The sequence below is a fragment of the Accipiter gentilis genome, chromosome 20 (assembly GCF_929443795.1).
Source record: "Accipiter gentilis chromosome 20, bAccGen1.1, whole genome shotgun sequence".
NCBI lineage: Eukaryota > Metazoa > Chordata > Aves > Accipitriformes > Accipitridae > Astur > Astur gentilis.
In genome coordinates, this window is record NC_064899.1 from 4,588,361 (window position 1) to 4,603,379 (window position 15,019).

Consider the following 15,019-nt stretch of genomic DNA (forward strand, 5'->3'; position numbering starts at 1 on the left):
CGCTCGGTTTTGGTGTTGGGGGTGTGTGTGGGGTGCGCGTGCGTTTATTTTTGGGAACAAACACGCCATTGGCTACGATGAAAGGTAAAAACTAACACATATTTATTAAATGGTTTTACAAACAATCAATAGAATAATTCCATGTTTACAAAATAGTAATCAGGCTAGGTAAAGTGCTGCAAAATATTTTAAATAAAGACATTTTTGTAAGTTTCCAGTTTCTGGTTGCCCGGGGAGGCGGTGGTGACAGACTGCCAGGCCGCTTGCGCGCCGAGAACAGGCGTGGAGACTGCGGGGAATTTGTTCAGAAAGCTTAGACAGCCTGGGAAAAGTGCAAAACGAACAAAACCCAAGTGAAACGAGGATTTCTTCAGTTCCTATTACTTTGGGTTAACATTATTTCCCCTCCTCTGCATAGAGTAATTATTTTTTTCCACGAACAAACTGAAGAATGGTAAGTAGGTGTGTAGCACAGACACATGGAAAAAGCCCCGTGTGCTGAAAACGGGCGCTTTCACACCAGATTTGAAACCCCTAAGGCCACCCATCAAATGGCTATCACTCCGACCGTCACTCAGATATACTGACACAAGGGGCAATTTTCCAAATACAAAGGACTGACAGACCCTGTCCTGACACACGCTGTTTTCTTCAGCAGGGACGCGTGAAGAAGCCACTGCAAGGCGAGGGAGGGCGAATGCTTTAACCACGCGACTGTAAAAATACATGGCATCCTCCGTTTACTGCTAGGTAAGAGCACACCAGACAATAACACGGGCAGAAGTGATCCTACGGCAAGATCATACCCTGTGTTACCCCATGGCACTCGCTCACACATCCACGCTCTCTGATCTCGCCCTCCACGCTGTGTTGCCTTTGGACTGGAAATTGCATGCAGGCAGGTTTTCCAGGGAACAAAACGCACGTTTCAAAGCTACGTGCTACCTCATACTCGCTTGCCTTTCTTCCTGTCCGTGTACTCAGTTTTGGAAGATGGGAAGGTGACGACAGTGCTCAGTAGGAAAGACCTGGTGGATCATTGTGACAGGAATTTTTAAGGAACTGCTATTTTGTGGCTGCTGCTAGAATACAGCAAAATGAAGGTTTCTCGAGGGATTTCCAACTAAAGGCAGCGTGGATGGGATCTCACAAAGGACAGAAACATTTTCTTTGTGTTTTGCTGTCAAACTGCTGGCAGTGGAATGTATCGTGTCCAAGCAAAGTGTTTCTTACATGCAGTTTGGGAGGGAAGAGGTAATTTCCTGCAGAAAATTAAGCATCTTTCCACTACCTGAGGAAGAATATTAAATGCTACAGAATTACTTCCTTCCCATTACACAGCATTTAGGGCCTTGAATGTAATCGACTACCACAAGAACAGAAAAATAAAATTCTAAAGACACTCAGATAAGCCATTATGCCCCTAAACTTTAATGATTTGCTTGCTCAAGTTTTACTTTGTTTTTCTTTGGGGGGGGTGGGGGTGGGGTGGGGTAAATTGAGACTGGGACTGGAGAAAAATCAATCTATTGTTCTATCTTGAAACCAGAAAATGGATCGTTTACAAAAAGTCCAATAAACTCCTCCAACGGCTTCTCCTCCTTGATCTAATCTATTATTCTAGAAGAGTGCCCCTGTGTTACGTACTTTTATAACCACAAGTATTCTTCATAAAACAACAATAAAGTGCATGCTGTTGTAATGCCACCATTGACAGCCAGCTAGTCCGTCCCATCAATCTGCTCCCGAAACGCCTGTGAAGGACTGCTCCCTCCCTCCCGCCTCTCCCTGTCCTGTAGCCCGTTTCCCCTCCTGGCACCAGTACTCCTGTACAAGGGAGCACACGTTTTTTTGGGTGTCCTACAAAGTTTTACTGGCAACTTGGAAGTTGTACTCTTCTAACTGTATAGATTGTCCTAAACATGCAGCAAGGAAGTGAGGCTTTTAACTCATCTGAGAAATTTAAATGGCCTTTAAACTTACTGATTTCCCAGCAAAAGCTTCTTTTAGTTTTTTAAAAAATGGGAAGGACAGGCTGGGGGGAAGCTAAAAAGGAAACTTAGCAACCAATGCTGTGGAACTGATGTGGCCATGTTTTTTTTAATAATTTCCAGAAACTCGCTTTTAATGTTAAGATGTAATTTCAAAAGCTGCATCTTGTGGGATCTATATCCAGCATTCACTTAGTTCATAATGGATTTGATAATGAAGGCACAGGCTCACTTTTTTACTGGTGAAGGACAGCAAACACAGTCAATATGCATTACTGACACAAAAGCACAAGCAACGATAAAGCTAGTGTCAAAAATTCTCAGCCTCTTTCCTTTCGCTACACTCTTTTTGGCCATCTGCCTATTTTTTCACCTCAAAAGGAAAAAAAAATAAAATGGAGTTAACTTTAAACACAGGTTTACCTACACATATATGTTAGTGGAAGATTTTTATAATCTGTTGCTGTACTTTCTGAGGGTCCTGGATGACAGTATTCACCTCTTCAAATGCCAGCAAATGGAAAATCACTCGAGGAGTAGTAGCAGCTGACATGGTCCCTCAACTTTGCTAATGGTTTACATCACATTAAAAAAACTAGCTTTACTTCTTCCTATTTCTTTGATTACTATTGCTTGGTATGACAATTCAATTTTGTCGCAGGTGAACAAAAAAGCCCTAGAAAAAGTTAAATAAGTTATCTGCTTAAGATCCCATGCCACTCACTCAGCATGTGTGGAGTTTTAACTGGCAAATAATTTAAACAAGTTCTTTTTTGTTTTAAATTGCAGACCAAGAAAAAGATTGAGTGTCTTCTACAGCAAATGACCTCACCGAATACTTTTAGGTGTCTTAAAATATTCAGCTTGCAACACAACTTTTGTTGCAAGTGATGGCAGCTGTCCTGGGGAAAAAAAAGGCCCAAACCCACAGAATCTTGAATTAAGGAAGTGGCACCTAAAAAAACCCTTTTCTTTATTTCTTTTTTTTTTACCTCTAACCTCTATTCCAAACAATAACTACCCTCACCTGCTTCCAGAAAGGTTGTTCGGTTTACATGTTAACTCTTAAATATAAAAATGTGTTGGCTGACTTTACGTGGGCAATACTGCCAAGGACCAGACTCTACCAAGGAACACAGCAGGTGGTCAGTCAAATAGCATGCCACTTTACAACTCTACAAGCCTAAAACAGCAAAAAACTTGGAAATGCATCACCATATCCAAATAATTCAAAGGTTTTAAGTATGAAATCAAGTTCTTTGATAGTGTTGCACACACAGTTAAACTAGAATTGTGCTGGTTAATGTGTTTCATATATAGTAGATGCACTATACGTAATGCTAACTGCAGGGATTCATACTTTTCGGTATGATTGAAGGAGGTGAGATTTAGTTAATCTCATTGCAATCCTCTGGTAACTTACCCTCGCTATGTGCATCATTAATTGTATTACATGGTTGGCAACCAAGAGTAAATAAACTGCCGATGTTGAATATTTGGCTCAGGACCCCAAAATACATGGTTGGCAAAAAGATAAAAAACCCTCTCCCCCAACTCTTTTGAACAACTGACCTCCAACACTCATCTGCAACCAAAGTGGATAGATAATTCATTTCCATGCTATTACATTGAGGTGTAACTACCAGAAACATTAAACTATCAGTATCAGCTGATATTTGTCCAGTTAATTCACTCTGCGTAAGGGAAGTTATTACAACACATCTAAAGGGATAGTTAAAGCTTACAGCTCAGAATTTTCCTTTTTTTTTTTTTTTTTTTTTTTTTCATTTGATTTTTTTTGTGTGTGTTTTATGTTTAATTTCTTCTATGTTACCAGCTGCAATTTCCAGGTTAATGACTTCCAAGCAGATTTGAAAGGAAGCCTGAAGATTTTTTCTTTTCCTGGGATTCTGCTTCTTGGCCTTGTGAAAGTCCCAATTCTTTCTCAATCTGCTCAAGCTCAGACTGGTCAAGCAGTTCGAAATCATCAGCCTCCTCTGTGTCTGTCTCCTCGCTCAAACTGGGCACTGCCTGTGAGGGAGCTTGCTGTGCGGACTGCAACTGGTCTTTGATGGCAGCAGACACGGCAGCTGCGATGACATCCCCAGCAATTCCACTCATTAAATTAAAGGTTTGGTCACTGGTCAAAGGCAAGGAGAGCCCTGCAGTGGATGGTCTCTCTTTACTCTGTCTGGAAGCATGATCCACCTCGAAACATGTTTGTTCTTTTTTTTGTTTTTGCTGGATGGGCATACCGATGCTTGAGTCGTCGTCATCATTTGTTCCGGCACCATTTTCTAAGGAAGGAAATTCTGAAAGATCTCTAGCGAAAGCTTCTTCATGATCACTAGGTCGGTCAAAATCTGTTACAGGGTTAACAGAAGGAAACAGTATTAAGCAAACACAAAAGGCTTCCCAAAAAAGCAGCCAAATGTAAAAATGCAATTCATAAGTGTTCCTTTGAAAACATTTACTAATCCATAGTCTAGCAGTATTCCTGTGGTCTCAATGCAGAGAAGCTTTGTGCGACATCTAAAATAAAATGGTTTGAGGTTTAAATCTAGTACCACAAATCACCTGGTGTCAACCTAACTCAGAAAGTTATTTGAGGAAAATATCTTTTTAAAATGGTATCTAGCTGTATATGAAACAACCCATGCAAATCTTTAGCACAGCTAGTTCTAAATATACCAACCACATAAAGTCCTAAGATTTACAATGTGATAACAGGTCTCTCAACTCTTTTTCTTCACTATATATATAAATTACAAATATGTAACCATGTATGAATGTATTACAAGCTTTTAATACACTTGTAGAATAAAAAAAGGAATGTTTATGTGTTTAAATAAAAATATAAAACCCGTATAAAGACTTGATTTATAACTTTTTCCTGTCTTGGCCAATGCTTGTGTTATATAGGAAACAGAAAATGGGAACTCTGTGGATGACTGGCATTGTTTCATGTTTTCAAGAGGATAAAAAGCAGAATGTAAACAAATAAAATATTATATTTTAATGGCTGCATTAATGGCATAATATTTGTTATTAGAAACGTGTACAACATACTGTACAGTACATGGCCTGTGGAAAAGGCCTAAATGAGCATAAGGGAATAGTTTGATCCAGTATTAGAATAAGAAGGTAAAAAATAATCCACTTGAACTTACTTTCTATGAAAACAAGCAAAAGGTGCATTCATAAGGGCTAAGGAAATGAATCCTAAAAATGTCTCGTACGTCATTTTCTCCATTTTCTTTAGGAAAAACAAGCTGGGAAGGTGAGGAGGAAGGGTTGTGCTGTATGCAGAGTGGTGGCTGAAATGTACAGAGCTTTGATGGGAGATGAGCCAGTCCTTGGATGCATCCCATCTGGTCTTGCACTTGTGTGTATGTCCCATTTGCTGAAATGCTCCACAGGGGAGAAGAGTGGATGTTGTTTATTTTTCACTTAACAAGGCCTTTTACGCAGTTTCCCGCATTATCCTTACGGCCAGACTGGCGAGCGAACTGGGTAAGTGAACTGTAAGGTGGGTGGAAAATTGGCTGGACTGCCAGGGTCAAAGGGCTATGATCAGTGATACAAGGTCCAACTGGAGGCCAGTTATTAGTGGTGTCTCTCAAAGGCACTGAAACCAACACTGTTCAACGTTTTTATTAATGACCTGGATGAGAGGATGGAGTGCATTCTCAGCAAGTTCACGGGCAGAAAGGAACTGGTGTGGAGCAGGTGTATTTGATATTCTGGAGGGCAGGGTGCCCTCAGAGGGACCTCAACAGGCTGGAGAAATGAACAGGCTGAAAAGGAACATCATGAAATTCAACAAAAGCAAATGCGAAGTCCTGCATCACAGGGATGGAATAACCTGTGCAGCACTACAGGTTGGGGGCAACGAGACAGAAGGCAGCGTTCAAGAAAAAGACCTGTGGACAGCAAGTCAGTGGTGTGCCCTTGCAGCAAGGAAGGCCAACCACATACTGAGCTATACTAGCAAAAATGAATTCGGAGTCAATGGAAGGGATTTCCCCCCTCTCTTCAGCACCTGAGAGCACCCATTTGGAGTACTTTGTCCTGTTTTGACCTCTCCAGTACAAGACAGATGGAAGACTGGAGTGAGTTCTGTGGAGGGCCAGCATGATTATTAGGAGGCTGGAGAACAGGACATATGAGGAGATGCTGAGAAAATGGGCTTTGTTTGGCCTTAAGAGAAGGCAGCAAAGGTGGGGGGATCATATAACTGTCTTTACCTAATCGGAAGGTATGGAGAAGACAAGGCCTGACTCTAAGATTCTTAAAGGTGTGCAGTGGAAGGATGAGAGTAAATTGACACAAGCTGGAACATGGGAAATTTTGACTCACTATAAGAAAAAACTTTTTCATCATGAGGGTGAGAAAATATTGAAAAAGGCTGTCCAGGGAGGTTGCTGAAGCTCTGCCACTGGAAATGCTCAAAATTCAAATGGTCACAGCCCTGAGCAACTTGATAAAGTTGAACCTGCTTTGAATAGGCTGTTAGATAAGATGAATGACAATGGCTCTTTCCAACTTATGATTCTGTGATTGTACAATGCTGTCTATTTACAACTTGAAATATTAACAGAATAAATTAATTTGGCCTGCGTAATGTCGTTAAGTAATATCACCCTACTTGTCGTTTACAGTGAACTTTTTCTAGAAGAGGAGAAATGCAAGATGAGCAGAGCACCAAATCCACAGATAAGATTACACCAAACTACTATTGTCATTAATCTTTATTCAGGCAAAGTGCTAACTGAAAGCTTGCTCTGTAAAAAGTAAGAACTTAAAGATCTGCTTGAGATCAAGACAAGTGCTTGAAAATCTTCTCCTAGTCTTAGTGTTCGCATCTAATTTAGGCTCATTGCTGGCTGTCTTCATTAGCATTCTACTCACAAAACCTAGTAATACTTTCTTTAATTGGCTGTTTAGCAATTCAAAGTATTCACTTTTTCTTCCTCAGCTTTTATTTGTATAGCTTACCCATGAAAGCATTGGGTAAGCTTAACTTAACTTAAAAGGCTTACTTGCTTAAAAGGTTTGGTGGGAGGGAAAGCTAAATCTGGCACTTAGTGAATGTCTCGGGTTTTACCCACCACTACTTATTTATTTAGCCACTTACTGATGTACTTTATTATTCTTAAGATGAGGACAGTTCTTACATAAGATGTATCCAAAATTATATAAAACACTGAAATAAATTTTAAATTCATTGGGGGGATGGCGGGGGGGGAGAACCCAACCCAAAAAACTTCTGTCCTCAAATTCTCTGATCGTTTTCAGGTAACTTACATGACTGCAACTTATCGATGAAATAGATGAAGCCATTACATACCATCAGATGTGTCTGTCTGTGGAGAATACCCCTCGGATAAGTTAAAGGTCCCGTTATCGGTCCAAGATACCTCCGATACATCTGTGTCAGACACTGACAGCTCTTTGGCAACAACTGCAGGACTAACCTACACATAAAAAAGTCCCATACATGGTATTCTTATACTCCAAAAATTCACACTACAGCCAATGCTTAGATACTGAAAAAGAAGGCTCTTGCATGTTACAGCAATAGAAATCACCTCCTGTTTAAGCTTTAATTGTAGAAACATGAAAATAATAGGAGTATACAATACTTAGAAGCGAAGCATTCCTCTTTGTAGTAACTGAAGGCTGTATTATACTAAAGAAGCATAGAAAATTCCAGTTATTCATTCTGAAAGTAACATTCTACTGTAATGAAAGCAGAATGAGCCCATGAATACAAAATACACATAAACGTAAAGAAATGCATAAACTTGGGTCAAAAAACCATCCCATTATCTGTAAGACAGTAAAAAATTAGCTAAATAAAAAAATCATTATCCTTTACGAATTTATCCAACAATATTTAATTATGTCAGCTACAAAGTTTTATCCCATGGGATATAAATTTTTTTTTTTTCAGACTACAAAAACACCTTCGAAGCGATCACTGTCAAAGTCAGACTCTACACACTACTGATCAAAACTGCATAAGAATTCCTATAAATCTGAATTTTTTTATATCAAGCAGTGTTCTGACTGTAATGGAAAATCCTTTGCCATACAGTTATTTAGAATATTAAGAGAGAAAGGAGACATTAGAGTGTTGTCATACATATCCAGAAACACATTTATAGATAATATACTGATTCACACTCTCATTGAAAATGATCAGACAAGCGATTACAAAAGTATCTGACAAATTACGTAGGTTTTCTACAAACATTCCCTTTTCTATTTTAATTTGATAAAAATTAACTGCATTTTCACTGTTGCAAATAAAAATAGTCGCCTTTGCTATTCAATTCTAGTTTAATCATTCTACAGCCGATACGAAATAAACACATTCTTAGTTTAGTAGGCCAGAGAAACCATTACCTTGAAGGCCAGAAGTCACAACTGCAGTAAGTTAATTAGTATAAGCCTAAAGATGGAGACTATGAATGACTTTTAAAACATACTGCTTAGTTCAGGAACACAGCCTCCTGGGCAGGTTAAAGTCTTCCACAGAAGAACAGAGACAGTAGTCTAGATACTCTCCATTATCTATATAGATTTTAAAAGCAAGATAGGGCTGACTGAAAAAAAGTCACCTTAGGACACAGAGCTGATATGTCTAATTCACTGTCATCTTCTGTGGGTTTTGTTTTTGCTGTTTCTGAAAGAAAAAAAAAATATTTTTTATCCTACTCATGACAACGGACTTCGAGGTTCATTGTGTGTTCTCTGTCACACAGCCTGCATAGTGCAGTAAACGTTCACCTGTGGACACAGTGCATCATTTACGTAATATGCAACTAAGGTGAGGGAAACAAGGCTGATTGAGAGGCTAGATATTTATCAAAATACATTATGCAGCTGCCAAAGTGGGAGAGAGAACGTTGCTCTGAAATACATTCCAAGAGATGTTATTTACCTGTGTTGCACTTCCTTCAGAAGTGTCTGTTGCCCACCATCATGTTACCTGCCCCGGCAATATATATTTATCTTTTGGACTGCACTGCTGGTACAACGCACAGTTGTAACATATTGTTAGAACAGGCAGCGTCGTTATCCCAGCACGTTACTTTTACATGAGAACAAGCATTTTCTGGATACTTGCATGTAATCTTCGCTCACAAACTCCTCCTCCTTTGCACCCAGCTACCCTGCATTCACATTTATATGCAAATACGCATACAAAACAACTTCTGAAGTCTGGTAGAATGTTGCTCCTTACAGATGAAGAGACACGCAAATTTCACCTCCCCTCTCTGCCTGAGAACAGCCTCATGAATATTTTAAACTAATATAACCTGAAAAACACAGTCATATTATTCTTGGTTGCCTATTTTTGTGACTTTCTGTTTCCTCTCTTGTGCCAGTACAAGGGTTTGTGAACCCATGTGGTGAACCCAAGCAGCGAAGCGAGGTAGGGTACTTGTCTGGGTTAAATTAAACCTGAGGGTGAGAGGCAGGAAAGACCGAATCTAACCTCAACCATTTTCCCAGTGCTGGCTTATGAATTCATGAAATAGTCTGATCTCTCTCTCTGCCAGTTTCACATAAAAGTAGAAAAAGGCAGACTAATACATGAGAGAAAATTTTCAATGCATTACTCCTTATTTCCAACAACTACTGCATTATATGTAAGAGAAGGGGAAAAGGCAGATGGTTCCTCTGTCATCATGTCTAGAACAGCACACTGTATGATGAATGGTTACAAGAAATGCATATTTTAAAGCAGATATGAAATCTACTGATGTAACACTAACTCAAGAGGGTAGGCTACCTGCAAATAATGTGACTATAGTACAAAAGTTTAAGTACCAAAACTGTAGCACACACAAAAACCAAACTAAAGATAACATCGTTCATATAAATATTTTTCTTGAACTAGCGGTATTACTTAAAATCTAAAAGTTTCCAATGTTACAAAGATTTCAGGTGAGCTAGGTGAGATTTTGTTTTAAACTGATTTCTCCCCTTTCTAACTAAAAACTTCAATTAACTGTAGCTACTATCCTACTGCAATTCTTAAATGCTTATTGAGTATTTGGGGAAGAAAATAAATTCTTGTTGCTGTAGGGAGTGAAAACAAGGCAGATTTAGATACTGGAACAGAGTTCAGTGTCTTACTGAAAATTCTGTTACGTACTTATTTCATGTTTTTGAGTGAGACTCCTGCGTAAGTTTGCCTTATCTAAACAGAGATAAGCATTGCATACTTACAGGGAGCATTTTTTTCTGAAAACCTACAAGCAGTACGTCTGATCAAGTATGAAGAGAACCATTAGTCCTGCCTTGTATGCTTCCATGAAATATTTTTTTTAACCATACCCAGACATCTGACATACATTATCACTCCCTATAAGGCTAAGAATGGTAGCCAGGTTCAAAGCAAGAAATACCTTTATAATTGGCTTCACAGCACAAACCAAGCTGTCTGCAAGGTGAATAAAATTTTCTCTGTATAGAAAAATACGTTACTTGGGACTACACTTAATTACTCACCAGATCTCTCTTTCTTCTTCTGGCTGATATATTCCACTATTCCAAAATCTAGTTTCATCAGAACAGTCTTAATTTTGTTGCACACTTTCTGTCCAAATTCATTGCACTTAAGGAAGGGACATAAAAAGGCACACAATACTGTGATAAAAATGAAGACAGAGAGAAAAACTGTACTGAAATATTGCTGTATAAGAAGTTACTCAATAAAGCTTAAACAATGCATTTGCATAAGATAATTACTAATTTTACATAACACAATTAGTTCTACATAAAAACACATTGTGAAATGCCCATGTCAGACAAACTGTTAACGTCAAATCCAGTTTCTAGGAGCGGTTCCTACTCGTTGCAGAAAACACCATTGTATTCGTATCAACTGACACCTTTTTTACTTCCAGTAAGGCACAATTTATGATCACTATAACATTTATCATTGTCTTGATTTAGTCTGATTTTGATACCTCTACCTGAGCAACATGACTATGCAACATTCTGCCAGAATCAACATGCTGCAAAAACTTTTAAGCTGACTTGCATGTGACAAAAAGCACTTGTTAGAACCTACATATGTATGTGTATATGTGTGTATATATAGCTCATAGGATCACAGACTGGTTTGGGCTGGAAGGGACCTTTAAAGTTCATCTGGTCCAACCCCCCTGCAATGAGCAGGGACATCTTCAACTCGATCAGGATGCTCAGAGCCCCGTCCAGCCTGACCTGGAATGGTTCCAGGGATGGGGCATCGACCACCTCTCTGGGCAACCTGGGCCAGTGTCTCACCACCCTCATTGTAAAATGTTTCTTCCTTCTATCTACTCTAAATCTGCCCTCTTTCAGTTTAAAGCCATTACCCCTCATCCTATCACTACATGCCCTGTTAAAGAGTCCCTCCCCAGCTTTCCTGCAGGCCCCTTTAGGTACTGGGGGGCTGCTCTAAGGTCTCCCCGGAGCCTTCTCTTCTCCAGGCTGAACAACCCCAACTCTCCCAGCCTGTCCTCATAGGAGAGCTGCTCCAGCCCCCTGATCATCTTGGTGTCCCCCCTCTGGACCCGCTCCAACAGGTCCAGGTCTCTCCCGTGCTGAGGACCCCAAAGCGGGACGCAGAACCGCAGGTGGGTCTCACCCGAGCGGAGCAGAGGGGCACAAATCCCTCCCTCGACCTGCTGCCCACGTGGCTTGGGATGCAGCCCGGGACAGCAGGGTTGGCTGTCTGGGCTGTGAGCCACATTGCTGGGTCATGTCCAGCTTTTCATCCACCAGTACCCCCAAGTCCTTCTCCGCAGGGCTGCTCTCTCAATCCCTTCATCCCCCAGCCCGTATTGATACTGGGGGCTGCCCCAACCCATGTGCAGGACCTTGCACTTGGCCTTGTTGAACCCCATGAGATTCACGTGGGTCCACTTCTCCAGCTTGTCCAGGTCCCTCTGGATGGCGTCCCGTCCCTCAGGTGTGTCAACTGCACCACTCAGGTTGGTGTCATCTGCAGACTTGCATGTGTGTGTAAATATATATATAAAGAAATAAAAAAACCCCTCCCTAAACAGAGACCAAATAATGAACAAATCGCATACATAAATTATGATTGAAAAAGTGACTATACTTACGCAGGACATAGGAGAGGACAACTCCAGGAATGTAACTTCCCAAGACAGTGAAAAATGTACACACACTGCAGACTAGTAGGCAAAACTGGCAAAAACATTAAAATTGGCCATTAACACTTCCACTATTTAAATATTCAGATCATTTTGCAAAAGAAAAATGTTGCATGCTAAATGAAATCTAGAATGCAGTTGAAATTTTTTATTATTTTTTTTAATTAGGAAATACTTTAACACTTCAGGTGCATATAAGCATCAAACAGTCCATTTTGGCTAATTAGGATGTATCCCCTCTTCTGTTATAAAAATATGCTATTTTTATTCATTGACTGTAAAGGTTTAACAAGCTCATGGTTTTTGCTAAAATTACTAGATATTACTTCACCTTCATTACACAAAGAAAAGGTTAAATGGTTGACGTGCAGGAAAAAACCCAAATCGCTAACCGAAATACTACAATGCATACTTGCTGCATGCTTCTAAAAGGAAAAAAATCTGTCCTGTAAGCACAGTTCTCTCCCCTGTTGTGTTGCTTCATGAAACTGTTTTCTCTCTTGTGCTGGCAAGCATTCTCTCGATGCTTGTTGGCTACTCTAGCATCCCCGTTAACGACAAGACTGAGGTGAATTTGCAATATGAAACTTGAGATTTGGCCTCCTCTGTGACTGAGACATATAATGCATCTTTCACAACTGCACAATGCTGAGTACAGAATCGATCTGTTGGAAGTTTACAGAAAGAATCCATTTGCTTTTGGAGTTGAATTGCAATAAAATGGTTAATTCAAAGAAATTCTGCACACAGCATCAGTGCCTAATTTGCTTGTAGTTATAGCAGTAAAATAATGACATGGCTTGAAAATGAGGTCAGGAAAAAGAAAGGAAAACATGCTGTCAAAATCAGCTTTTTTAAATCAGTATTAGATATATCTTAACACACAGTTACTGTGTCATGTTACCACATGACAAAATTATGGGACCGTGTACACTGATGGCGCATTTCCTTACCTCAATATACACCTATGTCTTTTAAATATAACTTTATTATCCTAAACATCTAACTTCTTTTTGTATAATTTATTCATTTTTTAAATGTATTTCACCTGTTGCTCATCTGTATTTTCAGTCTCAACTCCCAATATTTGAGTGTGGTACTACATACTTCCTATTTGCTAATTCTGAAGGGCCTGTTTTCAGGAAAGATTTTGTGGCAAAGTTAATTGAGATTGAAAGAGGAGAAAAAGCCTCCTAATCTCCTTTTATATTGTATTTAGCAACACAAATATAAAAGAGAAATCTACTATTACCATGGTATACTTGTACATTAATTCGTATTTTTCTTTGGAAAAGTAAGCTGCTTCACTTTTGGCTAGAACTATATAATGATAGCCTTCCTGTTTGGAATGAAGATACCTTACTCTTGCTTGCCTCTTCATGAACTGGGTTCTCCAGCTCAGTCTTTCCAGTAAAAACACCAAACCCACCAACTATATCTGTATAGAAGAAAAATTATCACAATAAAATACGAGGACTTCTCTTCTATCATGTAATACTGGGGCAGCTATTCCTGAAAACTACAGTTATTTGGGAAAAACCCCTTGTGTATGTTTAGGAACTGTACACTTTCTCTGCTTTTTCAAGTTTTTATTAAATAGTGATGTTTTAAATTTCCTTTCCATGGAATGACTGGTGACGTTCCAGCAGCTGTAAGGGAAGGGACTGTATTGCTACAAACCTTACCGTGAGCAGCTTTGCTCACTGATGACCTATCTGTATTCTCCACAGCAAAAAGTTAGCAGAAACTCATGACTGAATGTATCATAATGTGTACTTTATCTTTCATTTTTTTGCTTGCTTGCTTGTTGTTGTTTTTTAAATCTATCTCACCTCTTCATTAAACAATATCGAACTGTTAATCTTACTTGGGAGTGCTTACCTTGCCAGGGTTTTGTTCCTTGAAGTGGGACATTTCTTGAAGAAATACAAATAAATTCATCAGTGTCTCTGAAATGCACTGATTTATTCTGGGTCTGTAGTCTTGCCTGGAATTGATGACTTCCCAGCTGAGGAAAACAAACAAAAATACCCAACAACTTTGGTTATAGATCATAAGAAGTTGAAACTGGTTGAAAACATCATGTTGTAAAGCTATAGCATCCAGCGATCCTATGGCTGCTGCTACGTTACAGAAACCTGTGCTTGCTTCCACGTATTTTATGTTGGGCTAATTAGATCTTTTTTAATCAAAAAAATTCTGCTCAGTAGTAGCATTTCTCAGTCCACACAAGCAATTATGGAGGAAAATACTGCTTATTCATTCTGGCCATACGAAAACACCGAGTTCAAGGCACAGTTGTCATCTAAATTGAGCAACTGAACCCCAAACTTGTTAATATTATTTTTTCTTAAAAAAATATACCACGATGTTTTACATTGCCACAGGATGGGCATACATATTAATACATTTGATTTCAGGCATATAATCCTCGTGCTTTTTCTTTTCTTTTTTTTTTGTCGTTTTGCAAACTATGATGATCCATAAGATACTGTTATCCAACTTAGAAAAAAAGAAATTGCTTTTGAAGTCTTGATGCTTACATTAATTTCCTTACTGAATTTTTATTTTTCTAGTATATGGAAAGGACTGTTTCTAAAGCTTAGCTTTTGACTGTTCAGTCCTTTTAATAAAATTTTAAAAAAACTGTACTGAAGAATTTGCTGAAAAACATGAGAAAGCATATGCATCTAATTTGGGGCTGATCAGTTTAGACAATATCCAGTTTAATGATCACATCATATACTTTTTTGGTGTAGACAAAACATCTACAAGAAAGATGTTTTAGGAAACCAGAAATGAAAGAAAAAACATACAGAGGCCAGTCAATGTCAAATCAAACTG

The 15,019-nt window shown here is 39.1% G+C and overlaps 1 protein-coding gene across 1 annotated transcript in view; it reads right to left on the bottom strand.

The window, feature by feature from the left end:
• Nucleotides 1-84: 84 nt before the first annotated feature.
• The window catches only part of RETREG1 (reticulophagy regulator 1), a 69,963-nt gene continuing 55,028 nt past the window's right edge, over nt 85-15,019 (bottom strand). Inside the window, exons 4-9 of the mRNA XM_049824197.1 lie at nt 14,057-14,183; nt 12,125-12,209; nt 10,518-10,655; nt 8,618-8,682; nt 7,342-7,468; nt 85-4,354 (exon numbers count right to left, since the gene is read on the bottom strand). Coding sequence (XP_049680154.1) covers nt 3,843-4,354; nt 7,342-7,468; nt 8,618-8,682; nt 10,518-10,655; nt 12,125-12,209; nt 14,057-14,183 — 1,054 coding nt within the window. The 3' untranslated portion in view covers nt 85-3,842. The remainder of the gene's footprint in view (nt 4,355-7,341; nt 7,469-8,617; nt 8,683-10,517; nt 10,656-12,124; nt 12,210-14,056; nt 14,184-15,019) is intronic.